Genomic DNA, 23137 nt, shown 5'->3' on the forward strand with positions numbered 1-23137 from the left:
AACGCCCTTGGCCATGCTTACTCGTCCAAGTGCCTGTGGTGAAATGCACCCTGGCAGACAGAGATTTTGTCAAGGAACGGGTGATGTTGTCTGCTACATGATGGTGTAGCGCAGGCACAGCTTTCTTACAAAAGTAATGGTGACTGGGTAATTGGTACTGGGGGAGTGCGATGGCCTTCAGCTTTTGGAAACCGTTGGTATCAACCAGGCGGAAAGGCAGCATTTCCGTGGCCAACAAATTGGAGATGGTGGAGTTCAACCTCTTAGCTTTGTCATGCATAGAAGGAAACAATCTTTTCCGTGACCACAACTGCGGATCCGTGGGCTGGCTGCAGTGCTGTGAGAGGGCTGAGTACGGTGAACTGGACAAACTGCTGGAGAGTGAGAGAGGGGCAGGCGGCGATGTTACTGTGGATTGAGAAACTTGTGGTGCGATCATTCTCTGAGATTGGTCAAAAATAGCAGACATGTCTGCTTCCGTTACAGCTGAAGGTGGCCTCTCAGTCATCGTGACCTGATCATGTAAAGAACCCGATGTTCTGCAGTCAAAGACCTGCATCTCAATAGTTGGCACGGTAACAGAGGAGGAAGAAGCAGCAGAAGCAGCAGATGCGATTGATGGTGCGGCTGATGGTGGTTGATGTCCGCTGGTCCACATTTTTGGGCAGTAGTATTCCCACACTAATGCATGTTGATTGTGCATGTGAAGGTTCATGCATGTATTAGTCAAATTATTGCACTTTTTTCCTCGACTTTTTTTTGCAAAGTTGGCAGATTATGTGAGTGGGCTCAGTCTTTGCAGTGTCAAAAAAGGCCCAGGCTAGGCAACCCTTGCCGTCCCTGTGAGCTATGGACCCACAGATGATGCTGGTCAGCAGCACAGTTGTGGCTGACGATGTATCGCTCGTCGTGGCTGCATCACTACGTGTCTGCGACATATGGCGCAACGTAACCTCCTCGTTTTCCTCCTCAGATTACCTACTCATCTGTGTGCCTCTATGTTCACGCAAACTGGGACCTAACACCTCATCATCATCCTCTGTGTCCTCTGTGTCCTCATCATTCCTTGCCATTGGTGTTACCATCCTCCTCTTCTTGCCCTGACAGCACAGTGCGTGAGCTTCAGATAGCTGAATCTCATCAGGATCACCTCCCCCAGGGTTTAACATCTGATGATGAGGGTCAGAATGCTGTTGGGACCATACTTCTTCCTGCATCGGATCCAAGCTAAAAAAAATTTGGGCATCACTGCAGATTTTCTATTCTCTCTTCTTGACTCTGAGAAGCTTTTGCTTACACTTCTGATGAACATGGCATAGAACAGTTGTTCAGACTCACCCATCTGTGGTTTCGTATACTCAGTTGCAAATATGGAGAGTTGGGACACGGGAGGAAGCAAGGGTAATTTGGGTGCCACATCTGTGGACTGTATAGGGTGTGATGTTGAGGTGGAGGAAGAGAAGGAAAGGCCACTTGAAGCTGCACTTACCATCCACTCGAGTATGTGCTCTTTCTGGGCCTCATCGACAAGGTGTACCACAAACATTACCACCTACCCCATGTACACCTTGAATACCAAGCCTAATTCCCCTTCCACCATGGCCTCACTTTTTCCCAGTCATATTGCTCAGGTACTGTGGTAGGAGCACAGTGTTAACAACCAAAATTTAGATTTTAAACTCTGTACCACCTCCGCAAACAGCAGAATTGCAGCAACAGTAAATTCAAAGTTCAAATATGGTGTGCTGTATCGTCTTAGTCACAGAAAAAAAATGTTTTTGAACCAAGGATGAGGCCTCTATAACACACTAGATGCTACCTACAAACTATTTTTCAAGTCAGGTCCTGTACTGTATGGCGATAATAACAGAAGAATTTGTTTGTGGTCTCTGGATCAGGCCTCTACAGCTTAATTTCAATCCAAACAAATGACAAAGTGTGATACAGTGGGATGTCTAGCTTTTTGCAACTGAAAAATTATAATTTTTTTTAATGTGCCTTAGGTCTGCAGATAGGTTGATATCACCGCCACAAAATCACTACGTGGGATACAGCATGCTGTTTCACACTTATCAACAGAAAAAATTATACATTTTTTTAATGTGCCTTAGGTCTGCAGACGGTTTTATTTCACTACAGCACTAAATTACAATTTTTCACTAGCTACATATGAATTAGAATGCTATACTCGTGCATCGATCACAATAGAAGCAGTGCTGGATTTGTTTGTGCACCTCAGTATGGCCAAAAAAGAAAAAGTGCTGGAAGGTAAATTTAATAGCCATACAGGACACTAGCTACCTACATTATCTGAGTGATATACAACCACCTATCTTACTAGCTAAAATGTGGGATACAGCAATCTTTTCCACATTTAGCTACTGAAATAATATAATTTAGAATGCTATACTACTGCATGGAACACTATAGAATCGGTGCACAACACACTTGTAGGACATGTGCCCTGCAAGAGCAGGCCGGAGCGAGCCGTCCCCTCCCCCCAGACGGCGTACGTGCAGGCCGTCATGACAGGGGTTTTGGAGAGGGAGGATAGAAGGGGTGGGAACATATTTAGGGGAGGGGGATAGTATGCATTAGGGGGGGTTTATAGGGCTAGGTAGGGGGTGGGGTTGGCCAGTTCCCGCTCTGGAGGCCAATAGTGAGGACCTACCATGTCGGCCGTTGAACAGGTGCTGCAGAGGCTGCGTGCGGCGGCCGCGAACCAGCCTCCTGGCTGGCTGGAAGCCCAGGTGACCGGCATTCTGGGCGGAGGCAGCGGGGATGTCCCGGCGGCGTCGGCAGGCGTGCGGCGCTCCCGGCGAGTCAGGCCACCGGAGCGTTTTTCCCCCGACGTGCCCCAGCCTCAGCGACGGCGTCGGAGCCCCTCCAGGGACCCTCCGGACCGAGCTCCTGCCAGCAAGCGTCCAAGCAGGGCCCGGTCCGGGAGGAATCCATCTGCCGCGTTGGGGCCTGCGGCGGTGGATAGGCCTTCTCCTCCATCGCTGCGGGGGGCGGGGCCTCCACGCACCGGATCTTCTTCTACTTCCGCTGACGTCACAGCGGGGCGCCACGGTAATGGCACTGCCCGGCGGCCTGCTTCACCGGCTCGTCCCAGACAACGTGGGAGAGCTCCTGCGGCTGCAGCGGCAGGCAGCGCCGCCGGACTTGCGGTACTGCCATGCCCAACCAGGGATCCCGGACCTTCCCCTACGCGGTCAACGGGTTATGGTAGGAGTCCCGGCAGAGGGCCGCCTGCCGCCGGACAACGGGGGAGAGCTCCTGTGGCTGCAGCGGCAGGCAGTGCCGCCGGACTTGCGGTACTGCCATGCCCAACCAGGGACCCCGGACCTTCCCCTACGCGGTCAGCTGGATATGGAAGGAATCCCGGCAGAGGGCCGGCTGCCGCCAGCTACAGCGGTGCCTCCAGGCAGGGCCGCATCGGGGCTATCGACAACAGGCCAGGACGGGGCATCATCACAGGCCGGGCCTCTGATTCCGGACGTGCCACATAGAAGATCGGCGGCGGACGTCAGCTGGATGAGCGGGACGACTGCGGCTTATTCCTCAGACGTTCGTGAATTGGCTGCAAGCATTTGCGATTTTGGCAAGCGTGGTTGGCGAGAAGGCTCCTGAAAACTGTTCCGCATTGTTTTGTTACATGGACTTGATAGGCGAGGCGCATAGGGCATACGGGGGCCAAGCTTGGCTCCGGTATGACGAGCAGTTTAGACAGAGGAAGGCGGTCCGTCCTTCGATTCGCTGGGATCAGAAGGACATCGGTTTGTGGCTGCGGGTTATGGCGCCGACGAAATTCGGCCATTCCTTTCAAGGCGGGGCCGGGACCGCCGGCCACTCCGAATCGCAGGGAAGTTTTTCAGGGTCGGGGGTTCAGTCCGGACAATCGGGAGGTCAGAAGCACGGTTTGTGCTGGCAGTTTAATGACGGCCAGTGCAAATTCGGAGCTACTTGTAAATTTAAGCACGTGTGCTCGCACTGCAGCGGTTCTTCCCATGGAGCCGCCAAGTGCTTCAAGAAGATAGGAAAGCCAGAGGGTAATTCAAAAGGGGGAGACGCCAGTGAAGCTGGACGCGATGGTCCCCTATCTAAGTAGGTTTCCGGATAGGGAAAAAGCGGAGTTGTTGTTGCTGGGTTTCAGGGATGGTTTTCGTATACGTGCTCCTACTTTCGGTATCCCTCGGGTTTTGAAGAACTTGAGATCGGCTGAGTTGCACGCGGCGGTGGTATCGGATAAGTTGCATAAGGAGGTTTCGTTGGGAAGAATGTCCGGTCCTTTTCCTGTTCCGCCGCTAGATGATTTGATAGTTTCACCATTGGGTGTGGTGCCGAAGAAGGAACCAAACAAGTTCAGGTTGATTCAGCATTTGTCTTACCCAAAAGGGAGGTCCGTGAACGATGGGATTGACCCGAAGCTTTGCTCCGTGGTTTAAACGTCTTTTGACGAGGCTGCACGCTGGATGCGTAGTTGCGGGAGGGGCGCGCTGTTAGCTAAGACTGATATTGAGTCAGCTTTTTGTTTATTGCCCGTCCATCCGGACAGTGTGCGGCTGTTGGGTTGTTATTGGAACGGTGGATTTTACGTGGACAGATGTTTGCCGATGGGTTGCTCGTTGTCTTGTGCATACTTTGAGGCTTTTAGTTCTTTTCTCGAGTGGGTCATTCGGGAGGTGTCAGGTCTGGATTCGGTCATTCACTATTTGGATGACTTTTTGTGCATCGGGCCGAGTCAGTCCGGAAGTTGTGACATGGTCTTGAGGACGGTGTTATGGGTAGCGGAACGTTTTGGTGTCCCCCTGGCGCTGGAAAAAACCGAGGGGCCTTGCACGAGTCTTTCGTTCCTGGGCATTATGATTGATTCCGTTAACTGGGAATTTCGGTTGCCTGAAGAGAAGGTGGTTGGATTGAGAAATGAAGTGGCTCGGGCGCGTCGCTTAAAGAAGTTGCCGTTGCGGGAGGTTCAGTCCCTCCTAGGCAAATTGAATTTTGCCTGCAGGATCATCCCGATGGGGAGGGTTTTTTCAAGGAGGCTGGCCGGTGCTACGGCGGGGGTTAAGGCCCCGCATCACTTTGTTCGCTTGTTTAGCGAGCATAAGGCTGATTTGGAGGTGTGGGACAGTTTTTTGGCACGGTTCATTGTTGATGGAGGACGTAGTCGGTAACGCTGATTTGGACTTGTTTACTGACGCTCCAGGCGGTGTTGGTTTTGGCGCCTTTTTTGGTGGCAGGTGGTGCGCCACTAGGTGGCCGGATGAGTGGTTCGCGTCCGGGTTGGTGAAGAACGTCACTTTGTTGGAAATGTTTCCTATCCTGGTTGCCGTCTACTTGTGGAAGGAAGATTTGCGCAATCGGAGGGTTCGTTTTAATTGTGACAATATGGCGGTTGTCTGTGTCATAAACGGTTTGACGGCCTCTTCTCCTCCGGTGATCAGGGTTCTCCGTCAGTTGGTGTTGTTCTGCATGTCAATCAATGTGTACATTACGGCGTCTCATGTACCTGGAGTGGAGAATTCTGTGGCTGACTCTTTGTCTCGATTTCAGTGGGAACGGTTTCGGTCTCTGGCCCCCAACGCGGAGGAGACGGGTCTGGACTGCCCACAGGAGCTTTGGAATGTGGTATCCGGGCTGCAGGACCTTTGATTCGTGCGTCTTTGGCGCCCAGCACGTGGTCGGCATATCGGTCGGTATGGTGTGATTGGGAATCTTGGATGTCGTTCTGCGGGCTACTAATGGGGGTGAGGATCAGCTGGGCGCTTTGTTGTTGTGGTTAAGACGCGGTGCGGAGGAAGGGTGGTCGGCTTCAAAGGTGGATAGAGTTCGGGCGGCTTTGGCTTTCGGTTTTCAGCTTCGAGGATTGCAGGATCTGACGAAGTTGTTTTTGGTACGGCAGGTGATAAAAGGTTTTCGTAGAAAGGCGGGGCGAGGTGATCTTTGGCGCCCATTCTCCTTTGGTATGTTAGAGCAGGTGGGCATGCGTTTGAGGGATATTTGTTTATCTAATTTTGAGATAGCTCTCTTTTGTTTGGCCTTTTCCCTGGCGTTTTTTGGGGCCTTGAGGGTTGGGGAGTTGGTGTCTCCCACTACGTTTAGGCGAGGGGGGCTCTGGGCCAAGGATGTGGTGCTTATTGGGAGTCGTTTACATTTCTGGATACGTCGGTCTAAGACTGACCAGGCGGGAAAAGGAAAACGGGTGGAGTTGGGCTCGGTCAATGGTTCGCTCATGTGCCCGGTTCGTTGTTTTCAGGCGTTTGCTAGCCTGCGGCCGGTTTTGGATGGGCCTTTGTTGTGCCACGAGGATGGTTCCTTTTTATCCAAATTTCAATTTATTGCCGTTTTTCGGAAAGCTTTGTCGGAGTTGGGGTTGGACGCTTCTCGTTTTGCGTCGCACTCATTTCGTATTGGGGCCGCGACTGAAGCCGCTCTGGGGGGTTTGGCCCCTGAAGTGGTTCAGAGGATAGGGAGATGGGAGTCTGGGCATTACAAGAGCTATGTTAGACCATGAAGGCCTTGTGTTTGTTTTGATCGTACACCTGTATTTTGTCGTGTCATTGTTTTGGATTTTAAGTTGTTTGTATTTTTTAGGTCGAACCCCCATGTTGGTTTGGATCGTCGGCCACTCATTCGTCTATTGGGGCGCAAGGCGAGCGGATGTTCGGCGGGATGGACGTCAGCTCGGGTTTTCAAGGGACGTGGCCATGATAAGGTGGATGGGTTTCAGGGGTTTGTGTTGGAGTGGCGTTATGCAGGAAGTGCATAAGGGTATTGGGTTGGACAGAACTCCTGACATTTTAGTTCTTCACGTGGGGGGCAACGATTTGGGGGTTCGCCCTTGCCGGGAATTGATCCGGGATATAAAACACGATCTGCTGAGACTGTGGGTGTCCTTCCGGGATTTGTTAGTTGTGTGGTCTGATATCGTCCCGAGGAGGTGCTGGCGACACGCCAGATCTGTGGAAAGGATTGATAAAGCCAGAATTAAGGTTAATCGGGCTATATCTAGTTTTGTCGTTAGAAACGGGGGTCTGTTCATTCGTCATTTTGAATTGGAAAAAGGGGGAGATAAATTTCTCCTGGGAGATGGTGTTCATCTGAATGCGGTGGGCATCGATTTGTGGGCTCTCGGTTTGCAGAGCGGTATTGAAAGGGCCATAGCGGTCAAGTTTGGGGGGGCCTCGGGTACTTGAGGTGTTCAAGTACCTCTCGTTGTGGCGGTGGGAGGGGTCCTTGGAGTTGGTACTAAATTGGCCTGGGGGATCCATCGGGATACGGATTCTTCAGTTGGTGTAAAGTTGGTTTCGGGTCTGGTGGTTTGGGGGGATCTTGGCAACGGTGGGCCGGATTCCCAGGTGTTAGGTGGACAATGGTAGCCCTTCGGGGTATTTTGGTGCTCCCGAGCCAGGTGGTTGCGGCTGGGAGTAAATTATGGTCTGGTTTTTATGTCCACTCTATATATTATGTTTTACCACCAGTTTGGAGCTTCAAGGACCTCCCCACGTTACTTTACCGTTAATGTTTGTATGTTTATAATAAAGGGCCACTGTGGCCAATTATTATCCAAGTTTTGAATCGTGTCTTTATTGGGGTTTATTTGGGTACTTGGGATGGGGCCTGAAGATGGGAGGATCCGACGGAGCTATCGAACAATACCAATGTCAAGAGCAGGCCGGAGCGAGCCGTCCCCTCCCCCAGACAGCGTACGTGCAGGCTGTCATGACAGGGGTTTTGGAGAGGGAGGATAGAAGGGGTGGGAACATATTTAGGGGAGGGGGATAGTATGCATTAGGGGGGGTTTATAGGGCTAGGTAGGGGGTGGGGTTGGCCAGTTCCCGCTCTGGAGGCCAATAGTGAGTTCCCGCCCGCCCGCCCTGTTTTTCTTTCCGTTTTCTCTTTGAAATGTTTTGGGGCTAAGTTGCTCCGGGTCATGGTGGCTGGTAGCGGTGGGAGGGGTCCTTGGAGTTGGTACTAAATTGGCCTGGGGGATCCGTCGGGATACGGATTCTTCAGTTGGTGTAAAGTTGGTTTTGGGTCTGGTGGTTTGGGGGGATCTTGGCAACGGTGGGCCGGATTCCCAGGTGTTAGGTGGACAATGGTAGCCCTTCGGGGTATTTTGGTGCTCCCGAGCCAGGTGGTTGCGGCTGGGAGTAAATTATGGTCTGGTTTTTATGTCCACTCTATATATTATGTTTTACCACCAGTTTGGAGCTTCAAGGACCTCCCCACGTTACTTTACCGTTAATGTTTGTATGTTTATAATAAAGGGCCACTGTGGCCAATTATTATCCAAGTTTTGAATCCTGTCTTTATTGGGGTTTATTTGGGTACTTGGGAGGGGGCCTGAAGATGGGAGGATCCGACGGAGCTATCGAACAATACCAATGTCATGCTTTGTCTGAGAATCATCAGAAATGCCACACAAAAAAAAATCCGGATGGTAAATTTTACAGCCACACTGGACACTATTTAGCTACACTATCTGGCTGATACAGCCACCTACCTAAATAGCTGAAATCTTGCTAGCAACAGTCGCAGCGTCAGGAGCAGCCTCTCTGCGCTGTATCAGTGTCAAAATGGCGTGATAACCACTTCAAATATTTATATAGAGAGGGACATGTGATTTCAGCAGCCAATGACACAAGCTGTGGTTTCAGAACCTTGTGGGTATTTCCTGTGCCCTGATTGGCTAGCCACAATGTGCACACATAAAGTTAGGGGGAAAAATTACTAATGTACTGTGCTTGAAAGAACATCACACCTCTGAGCTCTGCAAACCCCATCCCCTTCATCAAACACGTGCCAAACGCTCATGATACACCACAATTATTGTTGCTTAAGGGCTGAAAATATTTTTGTGGCAACGCAAATATTTTCCCGCAATTTTACCAATTTTTAACGATTGTATAAAATTTTGCTGGGGTTTCCGATCACGAATCCAAATGTGTCATATGCGTGCAGAATTTATGCTTGGCGATCTTTTCCGATCAAATTCTCTCATCTCTAATCTCAACAGTGAGTCTAACACAACTGAAACAATATATTAGGCTATCCAGAAGTGCTGAAGCACTATATTTTCTCCAAAACCATACATTTATTTATGCATTATGGATGCATCACTGGCCATATTAGTCCTTGACTAGCGATACCGGCCATATTAGTCCCTGACTAGCGATACCGGCCATATTAGTCCTTGACTAGCGATACCAGCCATATTAGTCCTTGACTAGCAATATCGGCTATATAAGTCCTTGACTAGCAATTTTGTGCTTAGACAACAAGGAGCAACAGCAGAACCACTTCCTTCCCGTAGGTGAAAAGGTGAGGAGCACCTTGTCCACCCAGGTACCTTAAACATTATTACATGAGGCACCATTCTCTTCTTTTATTATATCTTCCTAGCACACTGTGTAAAATTTTTGTGGACATTTTTTTTCAATGTATACCATAAAAAAATACAACAAAAAAATCATGAATTACGTTTTCTTCACCATTTCACCAAACATGGAACTTTTTTCACTTTTTTGCATTTTATGTTAAAACTATTTCAAAATTACAACTCAACCAGCTAAAAAAACAAGCACAGATATGGCTATGTCAAGGGAAAAATAAAAATGTTATAGAAGATGGCAAGAAAGTAGCGAAAGTCAAAAAGTGAAAATTGCATATTCATATCTATGTATTTACAGTGGGGAAAAAAGTATTTAGTCAGTGACCAATTGTGCAAGTTCTCCCAAAAGATGAGAGAGGCCTGTAATTGACATCATAGGTAGACCACAACTATGAGAGTCAAAATGAAAAAAACAAATCCAGAAAATCACCTTATCTGATTTGGCAAGATTTCTTTTGTAAATTATGTTGGAAAATTAGTATTTGGTCATTAACAAAAGTTCATCTCAATATTTTGTTATATATCCTTTGTTGCAAATGACAGTGGTTTTCTGTAATTCTTCACAAGGTTGGCACACACTGTTGGTGGTATGTTGGCCCATTCCTCCATGCAGATCTCCTCTAGAGCAGTGATGTTTTGGGCCTGTCGCTGGGCAACATGGACTTTCAACTCCCTCCAAATGTTTTCTATGGGGTTGAGATCTGGGGACTGGCTAGGCCACTCCAGGACCTTCATATGCTTCTTATGAAACCACTCCTTTATTGCCTTGCCGGTGTGCTTTGGATCATTATCATGCTGAAAGACCCATCCACATTTCATCTTCAATGCCCTTGCTGATGGAAGGAGGTTTGCTCTTAAAATCTCATGATACATGGCCCCATTCATTTTTTCATGTAGATGAATAAGTCGTCCTGGTCCTTTTGCAGAGAAACAGCCCCATTGCATGATGTTATCACTCCCATGCTTCACAGTAGGTATGGTGTTCTTTGGATGCAACTCAGCATTCTGTCATTTCCAACCACGATGAGTTTTGCTTCTACCAAACAGTTCTACTTTTGTTTCATCAGACCATATGACATTCTCCCAATAGTCTTCTGGATAATCCAAATGCTCTCTAGCAAACTTCAGACGGGCCCGGACATGTACTGGCTGAAGCAGGGGGACACGTCTGGCACTGCAAGATCTGAGTCCCTGGTGGCGTAGTGTGTTACTGATGGTAGTCTTTGTTACGGTGGTCCCAGCTCTATGCAGGTCATTCACTAGGTCCCACATGTGGTTCTGGGATTTTTGCCCACCGTTCTTGTGATCATTTTGACCCCACAGGGTGAGATATTGCCTGGAGCCCCCAATCAAGGGAGATTATCAGTTGTCTTGTATGTCTTCCATTTTCTTATTATTGCTCCCACAGTTGATTTCATTACACCAAACTGCTTGCCTATTGCATATTCAGTCTTCCCAGCCTGGTGCAGGGCTACAATTTTGTTTCTGGTGTCCTTCGACATCTCTTTGGTCTTCACCATAGTGGAGTTTGGTGTGTGACTGAGGTTGTGGACAGGCGTCTTTTATACTGATAACAAGTTCAAACAGGTGCCATTACTACAGGTAATGAGTGGAGGACAGAGGAGCCTCTTAAAGAAGCAGTTACAGGTTTGTGACAGCCAGAAATCTTGCATGTTTGTAGGTGACCAAATGCTTATTTTCCAACATAATTTGAAAATTAGACAAGGTGATTTTCTGGATTCAATTTTGACTTTCACAGTTGTGGTATACATATTATGTCAATTACAGGCCTCTCTCATCTTTTTAAGTGGGAGAGCTGGCACAATTGGTGTCTGACTAAGTATTTTTTTTCATCACTGTATACAGAATGAACCTTTCAGTTTAGGAGAGCAAGGCAAGAAGAGGCCGCCGGGAACCTACATGTCGGACTAGACAGCCACAGGTTTTTCAAAGGATATTCTCTCTGAAACACTGCAGCATTTTGGAGTAAAGCATACATGGCAGCATGAATCTCCTGAGAGGTTAATTTTAAAACATATCGTACATACTGTTTTAAAAACGTTATATGTAAAAAATGGTTTCTGTTTCTTTTTTTTTGGCAGATGACTTGATCCCGTGCCAGATACCTGGGTCAGAATATTCAGGTAACATGCAGTATACATAATATAGGTACAGTACCGGCTCTAGTGAATACTGTAGTTATAGATCTGCTGATATCACTGACATAAAACCTTACACTTTACACCAGAACATCACTCCCAGATTTATCAGCGTGCCCTGAACATGGCCTCACAAAACCCATTCATACAAAAAAAACACAAACACTAAAGATTTTGGATAAAAATGGCCGTGTAGTTTATTCAGGGTTACATAAGTTAAATAAATAAATACCAATAAATAAATACTTCAATTAAAACTCAAATTCCATATTACTCCAATAAACCAATCCACCCATACATGGGTGATTTTCCCACAATTAAACTACACAACAGTGCATTACAAACATTAAAAAAGGGGGAGGGAGGGCGGGCTTCTTCTTTTCTTCTTCACCAGCAGAATGACTAAATCCCCTGAAACCAGGGTTTTTATACACAAATATTTGGGCGCCCAGCACTTCAATAACCAATCAAAACAGTTAAAATTGGGCGCCAGGCAGAACATACACAAATATCTGGGCGCCCAGCACATCAATAACCAATCAAAACAGTTAAAATTGGTCGCCAGGCAGACCAGAAGGAACTGGATAAAACCAGTTTCTCCTCACCTCATCTGACTGACCTGACCTCTAAATGACCCATAGAAAAATTGTCATATTAAAACCTATAGGGTCTATGAGGCCATGAGACCCCCGCTGTATTTCTTCTGGGTTCACGCTGGGGGGCTAACATGGCCTCACAAAACCCATTCATACAAAGAAAACACAAACACTAAAGATTTTGGATAAAAATGGCCGTGTAGTTTATTCAGGGTTACATAAGTTAAATAAATAAATACCAATAAATAAATACTTCAATTAAAACTCAAATTCCATATTACTCCAATAAACCAATCCACCCATACATGGGTGATTTTCCCACCAGGCCAAAGCTCAGCGAGCCAAGGCCCCCCCAAAACCACACAGCCATTTTTCAATTATTGACTGTAAGTCAAGGTTAAAAATATCCAACCCAATATCCGATAAATGAACCAAATCAGGCCTATAGAGGCCTGGTAAAAAACCTTCCAATTCCCTATGCCTAAAAGAGAAACCTGAAATTAAAGGAAAGAATTTCTCCATAGATTTGTTGACTCTTCTCCGAATTTTATAAAGAAAAGAAAGATGATTGTTATGCCATAATAATCTGGGGATGATCTCGGAAAAAACAAAAGAACAAAGGGCAAAATTTGCCTAATACTAATAAAATCCGATCTCATGGATGCTAACAAGTCAAGAGTCCTGATTTTACCAAGATCATTCCCAGACACATGAAAAATAATCAAATCAGGAGGATACTTAATCAACCATTTTTTAACTTGCTCCACCACCGAAAACCATTTTAAACCTCGAACTCCAAACCACCAAACCTGAATATTGGAAGGATTAAAAGATAAGTTCTCTGAGTAAACTCGCTGACTAGCCCTCTTCTGGGTCCAGAAGATAAAAGAATGTCCCACTATCCAGATTACTAACGGACCTAAAAGAAAACCAAAATTAATAATCATATAGATCATGTCTAATATACAGTTTGAACCTCTTGGAATTCCATCTACCCATCTCCTTTATTCCAGACTCAGAAATTCCGGCCCTAGCGGCCTCGGTGGCCGCTCCAATTCTAAAAGAATGGGAAGTAAATTTAAGATGCTCCAGATTCAAAAAATACAGACATTTTTTTAAAACAGAATTAAATTGAAATACTGTGACCGGTGATAGATCCCTATGAATAAATAATGGGCCCTCAATTAAAGGTCTAGTTTTAATCCAATGAGACATCAAATTCACAGGGCAAATGGACGGATCAGAGGCAGAGTGAATTTTCAACCTAGCACCTCTACCTAACTGATCTGTCTTAGATTTTCTAATAAAAAGAGTTAAAAAGGCTTTGTGAATTTGAACATCTAATAACATGAGCCCTGAGGGTTCAGTTTTTTGGCAGAAACTACCTCACCAATGCGAAGCGCACCAAAAAAGGACAGAGAAAAAATCGCACTGAATAAAAGGGCCTCATTAGAATTTACACAAACGTAAGTGAGGCTAGAGCATAAATCCTTAAGTAGAGCTAAAGATATAGGCCTTCTAGCATCAGGTATAAAATTGGACTTTTTGAGGCCCTTCAAAAACTGTTTGACTGCAAAGAAACTTGTTAATGGAATGTTGCCAGAAAGTTTGAGGAAAAAAGAAACCCCAGCCAGGCATTTAGCTATAGCTGAATATGACAGACCCATTTGAGCCATGTCAGCAGCAAATTTCAATGCTGCTGATGAGTTAGGAACCAATGGGTCATAACAATTCGAATCGCAAAAATTAATCCATTTACGCCATGCAGCTGAATAGTTAGCCCATGATCTCACAGATAACGAATTTTTAATAAAATGTGGTATTAAATTGTAATCACGTCCCATATTGCAGGGGATAAGAAGGTTGCTTCTGGGTCCGCCCTGGGAACCTGTAGAAAAAAATGTGACCACTGACGATTAAGCAGAGAGTCCGTCAAGCCTAAAAATTTACTCTGACCTAGATTAGCCTTCAGCCATATATTACATTTTAGACATACGAACACCATTTGTCTCAAGATCTTAGCTACAACAGTATTTTTTGAAGACAACGTATTAATGGCAAAAACTACCGTCTGGTTAGAGGAAAAAAATAAAATTCTAGAGTTCTGCATTAGCGACCCCCAAATGTAAATTCCAGCAAAAATAGAAAAAATCTCAAGGAGAGCTGAATTGCAAACCAAACGCTCAGATACCCAGCTTGAAGGCCATTGGAAAGAGGTCCAATGAGAAATACAAAAAATGCTACCGCCGAGCCGCTTGTCAAAAGAAAAAACCAACGGAAAAGAATCAGCTGCTACAAAGGATGACTGCCACAAGGATCTGCCATTATATTCCGATAGAAAGGTGAGCCATAATCTAGCATCCTCTTTGAGATCAGAACGAATCCTGATATGACAATGAGGAGAAGATACGCCTTTGGTGGCATCATATAAACTTCTGCAAAAAACCCGACCAATGGGAATAACTCGAACTGCAAAATTCAATAATCCAAGCAATGACTGAAGCTCTTTAAGCTTCACCTTCTCTTTTGACAAAAATTTAGACAAAGCAACGCGAAGTTTCAAAACTTTTTCCATAGGAAGGCGAGACTCCATTTTTTGGGAATCCAAAGTGATTCCCAAAAATTCAATTGTTCTGGAAGGACCTACTGTCTTTTCGTGAGCAATAGGAACCCCGAAAAATCGCACATTTGAATAAATTTGTTAAGGGCATTCTCACATGTGGGGGAGCCGAAAGGACCAATAAACAAAAAATCGTCTAAATAGTGGAGAATACCCGCGTCCTTGCAATTATTTTCTAGAACCCAATGAAGAAAAGAGGAAAAACTTTCAAAATAAAAACAGGACAAAGAAAAACCCATGGGTAGGCACTTATCGAAAAAGAAACAGTCATCAAAATAAAAACCTAAAGAGTTAAAACCGGACGGGTGAACGGGGAGGAGTCTAAATGCAGACTTAATGTCCGATTTGGACATCAAAGCATTGCAGCCAAATTTATTAATGATCTCTAATGCAGAATCAAAAGAAGAGTAAGCTACTGAAACTAAGGACTTATCCACCTCATCATTCAAAGAGGAACCTGCTGGGTGGGATAAGTGATGAATCAAACGAAAAGAGCCCCCATCTTTTTTAGGTACTAAGCCCAAAGGAGATATACGAAAATTAACAAAAGGAGGTGTTTCAAAAGGCCCAGAAACTCTGCCAAGTTGAATTTCACTGATAATTTTATCCCTAGCAACATCTTGATTGGCCTTTAAGGACGGTAAATTAGGAACGACTAAACAACCCTCCCCTTTAAATTGAGGTACAAAAAACCCTTCTAAAAAACCAGAAAACAACAATTCACTGATCACCCGATCTGGAAATTTGCTTAGCCATGGGGACATGTTTGCCAGGCTCACTGGAGTCTGCGCTTTTAGTAATGTGCTCTTTAACAGAGGACTGCTGAGCTGCTTGCTTCTTGAAGCATTTAACCATTGGGTGCGAGTTTCCACAGAAAGAGCATTCGTGACGGAATCTACAATTATTGTTCCATTTGCAAAAGGAATCATTATAAGCAAAACAAACGCCCCGCTTCAAAGTGCCAGCGGGGGTCTGTTTCACATTGCTATTTCTCTGTGGAAGCATAAGGTTAATCCACAAACCGATATCCTTCACTCCCCAATGTAGCTCAGGGTGAACCGACAATTTGTGCCTGAAAGCTTCATCATAGTTCAGCCAAGCGAACCCGCCGAAATTCCGATAAGCTTCCAGTATTATATCTAAGTGTTGGAATAATTTGCTACAGAGATGGGGAGATTTTTCACCCAACACTGCAGCAAAAATGGTAAAGGCCTGAACCCAATTGTTAAAAGATTTATAGCTAGTGCGTTTAAATTCATCAGAATCAGCCTTATCCTCCTTTTTATCAGGTTTAAAAGGCTGATCCTTCTTGGGTAATAAGGAAAAGATATCTACATATTGATTATTCCAAATAAGCTCTTTAACAGAAGAGCTCAAGTGGAATCCCAAAGGAGATAATTCACAGGTCAATGCTTCCTTAAAAGTATTAACAGGAATAATGTTGGCGGGCAACGTGTCAGAGACTGCAGCACTATATGTACCTGATGTGCGTGCAGTAGAAGGAATAACTTCCCTCAATGTATCCGCCAACACTTTCCTAATGATATTTGTGAGCTGTGAGTGAGGGACAGAGGTAGGCAAAATAACAGTCTCACCCCTCGATGAATGTTGTCCAGTCTTGGGATCTCTGCAGGAGCTGGAGCTCAAGCCCTCCATGTTGGGCGAGCCCATGCGATCAGCTGCTGCAGACGGCGACTCCTCTTCATCCTCCTCTGACTGCGACGCTGGAGCGTCCCGGATAGCGTCGCGGATCAACGACGTAGATGCTGACGCTGCTGCGGGAGCCGCTGATACCACAGCGCTTTTACGGCCGCGGTAAGGTGCAGGCCTCCCGTCTGGAACAGCTGATGAAGACGGGGCCCTGTTCCGGTGCTGGCTGCGGAGGCCTCGCGCAGGGCTGCGAGACTTCTGTGACAGGCGGCGTCGCGACTTCCCCCTCACTTCCTGTCTTGACCGGCCGGAAGCAGGAGGCGACGCCGACGGAGAATAGGGAATCCTCTGTCTTCTGAGGCGCACAGAAACCGGAGATGCCGGCGGGGCTGGAGAGGCTTGACACGCCGGCTGAAAGGAAACTTCTGGAGGGGGAGGGAACGCCTCAGCTGCCGCGGAGGAAGGTTCTATAGCCAAGCAGCGCTGAAGCCATTCCACTCCACCCTCAGCGCCGGCTCTGGTCAGGAGTTGCTGCAGGAGATCCTCCATCCTCAGGTGCCTCTTCTTCTTTTCTTCTTCACCAGCAGAATGACTAAATCCCCTGAAACCAGGGTTTTTATACACAAATATTTGGGCGCCCAGCACTTCAATAACCAATCAAAACAGTTAAAATTGGGCGCCAGGCAGACCAGAAGGAACTGGATAAAACCAGTTTCTCCTCACCTCATCTGACTGACCTGACCTCTAAATGACCCATAGAAAAATTGTCATAGTAAAACCTATAGGGTCTATGAGGCCATGAGACCCCCGCTGTATTTCTTCTGGGTTCACGCGGGGGGGCTAACATTACCTACTGGTCTCTGTGAGGTAGTTATGTGTATGGGGGATCTCTATTACTAAATCTGTCAATTCTTTGTGCTGAATTAATTACAGATTTTACCCTTCATATTACATAGAATCCACTCCAAATTTTACATGTAAAACATATGAATTGTGTCACTGATTTGTCACTGTTTTCCCTCCGAATGAAATATCCAGCTGATTACTGAGGCATTTTAGAGGCGTCCTGTATTTACTGTGACATTTATTTTTATGGTGCAGAGTTTGGATCATACAGGATTGTGGCCTTAGTGAAGAAGACGGATAAAGATCTCACATGGAACAATCTTCAAGGCAAAAAGTCCTGTCACACCAGGGCTGGTGACATGATAGGATGGAATATCCCTGTCTATCTAATTTCTAAGAAGACCAAAAATTGTGACCTTGGTAAGTATCAGCTGTATATACTGTATATCTGTATATACCATACATCTGCATCAGCTGTATATAGTGTACATCTGTATCAGCTATATATACCGTACATCTGTATCAGCTGTATATACCGTACATCTGTATCAGATGTATATACCATACGTCTGTATCAGCTGTATATAGTTTCCATCTGTATCAGTTGTATATAGTGTACATGTGTATCAGCAGTATATACCATACATCTGTATCAGCTGTATATTCCTTACATCTGTATCAGCTGTATATACTGTACGTCTGTTTCAGCTGTATATACCATACATCTGTATCAGCTGTATATACTGTACATTTGTAGTAGCTGTATATACCGTACATCTGTATCAGCTGTATATACCGTACATCTGTACCAGCTGTATATACTATACATCTGTATCAGCTGTACATACTGTACATCACTATCACCTGCATATTCTGTGTACCGGTATCAGCTGTATATAAGGTACATCTCCATCAGCTTGTGGTAGGTTGACTCACTCAGCTGCTTTCAAAGGTAGACACAGGAACACTTCTTGGGTCAAACGCCTGCTGGTTTATTAACCACAATATAAACCATGAAAGGATTTAACAAAATAAACATGGCCTTTCTGGCATAACGTCAAAACAAAAGATAAATTATAGCAAAGTCCAAATATCTAAGGGTTTCGCCCACTGAGGATTCAGTACACTTCAGCTCCTACTGGAGCTATAACCTGGAGACATTCCTGTCTCCAAACACAGATCAGACAAAGAAAAAACATAGAAAAAGCACAAAAATTGAGCTTGGTTTGAGTTGGAATACATGCAACACATAAAAGCTTGTTCACATTGGCCATAAAACAAAAAACCTACAAAAAAAAATGAGCAAAAACCCTGCAGTAACTAAATAAGTAAAAAGCAACAGTGCATTTAAATAACACAGAGTTATTAGTAATACTGTTTTTGGTCAAAAATAGCACAAAAGCCATCCCACCTCGACAAGATGACTCTGATCGGAGTGGTCCTACGCTGTCTAATATTAAAAACCTTATCATGCATCGAAGTTGACCTCAGTGTGTGAATAAGTGCAGGCAAATGGACCGGGTCCCAACCAGTGGACACCAGTCTGAGGAATCCTTTGAGTGTAATTTCTAGCTCAGGAAAGGGAAGCCAAACCCCAGCTTGCACAGAATGCAAAAATACAAGGAAAACAAAAATTTCAGCTGGAAGTAAAGGCTCCCCCACACATTCTCTGGTTTACCAATTTATCTATATATATAATCGTCTAAGGTGTACTTCCGTCTGTCTTTCTGTCTCGGAAATCCCACGTCGCTGAATGGTCGCGGCCAGTAGGCCACGATTAATCAGCGATAGGCACAGTCTGGCCGCGAATTCGCCCCTCCCTACTTCCGTCCAGTCAGTGCCCACTCCATACTCCCCTCCAGCCAGCGCTCACACAAGGTTAATGGCTGCGTTAACGGACCGCGTTATGCCGCGGTGTAACGCACTCCGTTAACGCTGCTATTAACCCTGTGTGAACAACTTTTTACTATTGATGCTGCTTAAGCAGCATCAATAGTAAAAAGATCTAATGTTAAAAATAATAAAAAAATAAAACATCGTAATATTCTCACCTTCCGGCACCTTTCCCGCTTCTCGCGACACTCCGGTCCATGCATTGCGGTCTCGCGAGATGATGACGTAGCCGTCATTTACGGTCATGTCTCATGGGTAATGACTTCAATAATGTCTTCACCCATGAGATTTGACCGCGAGTGACCTATGAAGCCTTGTTCTCAGAACGAGGCTCCATAGGTTTCAGTAGAGAACCGCTGGACCGCTGGACCAATAGATCAGGTTTTTGAGGGCCCCGGGCGAAAGAGTCTCAGAGGGCCCCCCTCTTTAACACATACCATGATTCATGATGCACAGATACAGCAGAGAAATATAGCACAGCCAAGTATCATACAGCCCACGTAGCGTATCATACAGCCTACGTAGCGTATAACACAGCCACGTAGTATATAACACAGCCCACATAGTATATTGCCCAGCCACGTAATATATATTGCACAGCCACGTAATATGTAGCACAGCCACGCAATACTGTATATAGCACAGCCACGTAGTACATAGCACAGAGACGTAATATATAACACAGCCCATGCAGTATATAACACAGAGATTTCATTATCATGAGAGGCCAGGCTACAATGACAGGTAACACCTCCATTCAGATCTGATAACTCAGAAACTACCAATCACAATAGGTGATGTAACTCCCTTTATAATGACACACTCATTAGATGTTTTGAAACAAAAGATCTGAGTACCTTCACACTAAACGATATCGATAGCGATCCGTGACGTTGCAGCGTCCTGGCTAGCGATATCGTTCAGTTTGACACGCAGCAGCGATCAGAATCCTGCTGTGATGTCGTTGGTCGGGGCTAGAAGGCCAGAACTTTATTTGGTCGCTGGCTCTCCCGCTGACATCGCTGAATCGGCGTGTGTGACGCCGATTCAGCGATGTCTTCGCTGGTAACCAGGGTAAACATCGGGTTACTAAGCGCAGGGCCGCGCTTAGTAACCCGATGTTTACCCTGGTTACCAGCGTAAACGTAAAAAAAACAAACACTTCATACTTACCTTCCGCTGTCTGTCCTCGGCGCTGTGCTTTCCTGCACTCACTGTGAGCACAGCGGCCGGAAAGCAGAGCGGTGACGTCACCGCTCTGCTTTCCGGCCGTTGTGCTCACAGCCAGTACAGAGAAGCAGAGCGCCGAGGGACAGACAGCGGAAGGTAAGTATGAAGAGTTTGTTTTTTTTACTTTTAGGATGGTAACATCTCTTTGGATTTCCCTGTTATCCTGACCAGTTCAGCAAAGCTAAGTTTTTGCTTGCGCTTTTCTGTTCACAGATTGTGGACTTATCCGTTCAGTGCTTTCTATGTTTGTCCAGCGTTATCAGTATGAATTAATTCTGTCTTGTTGGAAGCTCTGGGAAGCAGATTTGCCCTCCACACCTTTAGTCAGGTGTGGAGATTTTTTGTAAACTCTGCATGGATTTTTGTAGTGTTTTATACTGACCGCACAGTATTCCATCCTGTCCTATCTATCAAGCTAGACTGGCCTCCTGTGCTCATCCTGGTTTCATTCTGTGTATGTCTTTTTCCTCTCCACTCACAGTCATTATTTGTGGGGGGGGGCTAATCTATCCTTTGGGGATTTTCTCTGAGGCAAGATAGCTTTCCTGCTTCTGTCTTTAGGGGTAGTTAGCTCTTAGGCTGTGACGAGATGCCTAGGGAAAGTTAGGAGCATTCCACGGCTACTTCTAGTGTTGTGTTGAGCTTAGGGACTGCAGTCAGTACAGTTACCACTTCCTTCAGAGCTCGTTCCATGTTGCTCCTAGACCACCGCATCATAACAGTACAAGTGGCCAAAAATGAATTACATGCATCTCAAAAGAAGGAAAAGAAAGTTCTGAACCATTTTTTTTTCTGTGCTCTGGTTTGTCTTTTTTTTCCTCTTGATATCTGGGTGGTTCAGGATATATGCTTTGGCATGGATGTTCAGGGTTTGTTTTCTCGTGTGGATCAACTTGCTGCAAGAGTACAGAGTATCCAGGACTATGTTGTCCAGACTCCGGCTTTACAGCCTAGAATTCCTACTCCTGATTTGTTTTTTGGGGACAGATCCAAGTTTTTGAACTTTAAAAATAACTGCAGATTGTTTTTTGCTTTGAAACCCCGTTCTTCTGGTGATCCCATTCAGCAAGTAAAAATCATCATATCCTTGCTGCGTGGTGACCCTCAAGACTGGGCTTTTTCTCTTGAAACAGGGAATCTGGCATTATTGAATGTTGATGCATTTTTTCAAGCGCTCGGATTATTGTATGACGAACCTAATTCTGTGGATCATGCAGAAAAAACCCTGTTGGCCTTGTGTCAAGGTCAGGAAGTGGCAGAGCTATACTGCCAGAAATTTAGAAAATGGTCTGTGCTCACTAAATGGAATGAAGAGGCTCTGGCTGCTATTTTCAGAAAAGGTCTTTCTGAAGCCCTTAAAGATGTTATTGTGGGCTTTCCTACGCCTGCCGGTTTGAGCGAATCTATGTCTCTAGCCATTCAGATCGATTGGCGTCTGCACGAGCGCAAAGCTGTGCACCATATGGCAGTATCCTCTGAGCAGAGTCCAGAACCTATGCAATGTGATAGGATTTTGACTAGAACAGAACGGCAGGAATTCAGACGTCAGAATAGGCTGTGTTTTTACTGTGGTGATTCTGCTCATGTTATCTCTGATTGCCCTAAGCGTACTAAGAGAGTCGCTAGGTCTGTTACCATTAGTACTATACAGCCTAAATTTCTCTTATCTGTGACCCTGATTTGCTCATTGTCGTCCTTTTCTGTCATGGCATTTGTGGATTCAGGCGCTGCCCTGAACTTAATGGACTTAGAATTTGCCAGACGCTGTGGTTTTTCCTTGCAGCCTTTGCAGAGCCCTATTCCTTTGAGGGGTATTGATGCTACACCCTTGGCCAAGGATAAACCTCAGTACTGGACACAGATGACTATGTACATGGCTCCAGCACATCAGGAAGATTGCCGTTTTCTGGTGTTGCATAACCTGCATGATGTTGTTGTTCTGGGTTTTCCATGGTTACAGGAACATAATCCGGTGCTGGATTGGAAAACTATGTCAGTGACTAGTTGGGGTTGTCAAGGGGTACATAGTGACGTTCCTTTGATGTCAATTTCCTCTTCCCCCTCTTCTGAGGTCCCTGAGTTTTTGTCGGATTTCCAGGATGTATTTGATGAGCCCAAGTCCAGTTCCCTTCCTCCGCACAGGGACTGTGATTGTGCTATTAACTTGATTCCTGGTTGCAAGTTCCCTAAGGGCCGACTTTTCAATCTGTCTGTGCCAGAGCATGCCGCCATGCGGAGTTATGTTAAGGAGTCTTTGGAGAAGGGGCATATTCGGCCCTCTTCGTCACCAATGGGAGCGGGTTTCTTTTTTGTTGCTAAGAAGGATGGCTCCTTGAGACCCTGTATTGATTATCGTCTTCTTAATAAGATCACTGTCAAATTCCAATACCCCTTGCCTTTGCTTACTGATTTGTTCGCTCAGATTAAGGGGTCTAGTTGGTTTACTAAGATTGACCTCCGAGAGGCATATAATCTTGTTCGTATTAAACAGGGTGACGAGTGGAAAACTGCATTTAATACGCCCGAAGGCCATTTTGAATATCTTGTGATGCCATTTGGGCTCTCTAATGCTCCATCTGTGTTCCAGTCTTTCATGCATGATATTTTCCGCAATTATCTTGATAAATTCATGGTCGTATATTTGGATGATATTTTGATTTTTTCCGATGATTGGGAGTCTCATGTGAAGCAGGTCAGGATGGTGTTCCAGATCCTTCGTGATAATGCTTTGTTTGTGAAGGGGTCT

The 23137-nt window shown here is 45.6% G+C and overlaps 1 protein-coding gene across 1 annotated transcript in view; it reads left to right on the plus strand.

Moving 5' to 3' along the window:
* The window catches only part of LOC138638538 (saxiphilin-like), a 117327-nt gene that overhangs the window by 64951 nt on the left and 29239 nt on the right, over positions 1–23137 (plus strand). Inside the window, exons 14-15 of the mRNA XM_069727918.1 lie at positions 11500–11541; positions 17524–17688. Of these exons, the coding sequence (XP_069584019.1) occupies positions 11500–11541; positions 17524–17688 (207 nt within the window). The remainder of the gene's footprint in view (positions 1–11499; positions 11542–17523; positions 17689–23137) is intronic.

Source organism: Ranitomeya imitator, chromosome 5, assembly GCF_032444005.1.
Source record: "Ranitomeya imitator isolate aRanImi1 chromosome 5, aRanImi1.pri, whole genome shotgun sequence".
Lineage (NCBI taxonomy): Eukaryota > Metazoa > Chordata > Amphibia > Anura > Dendrobatidae > Ranitomeya > Ranitomeya imitator.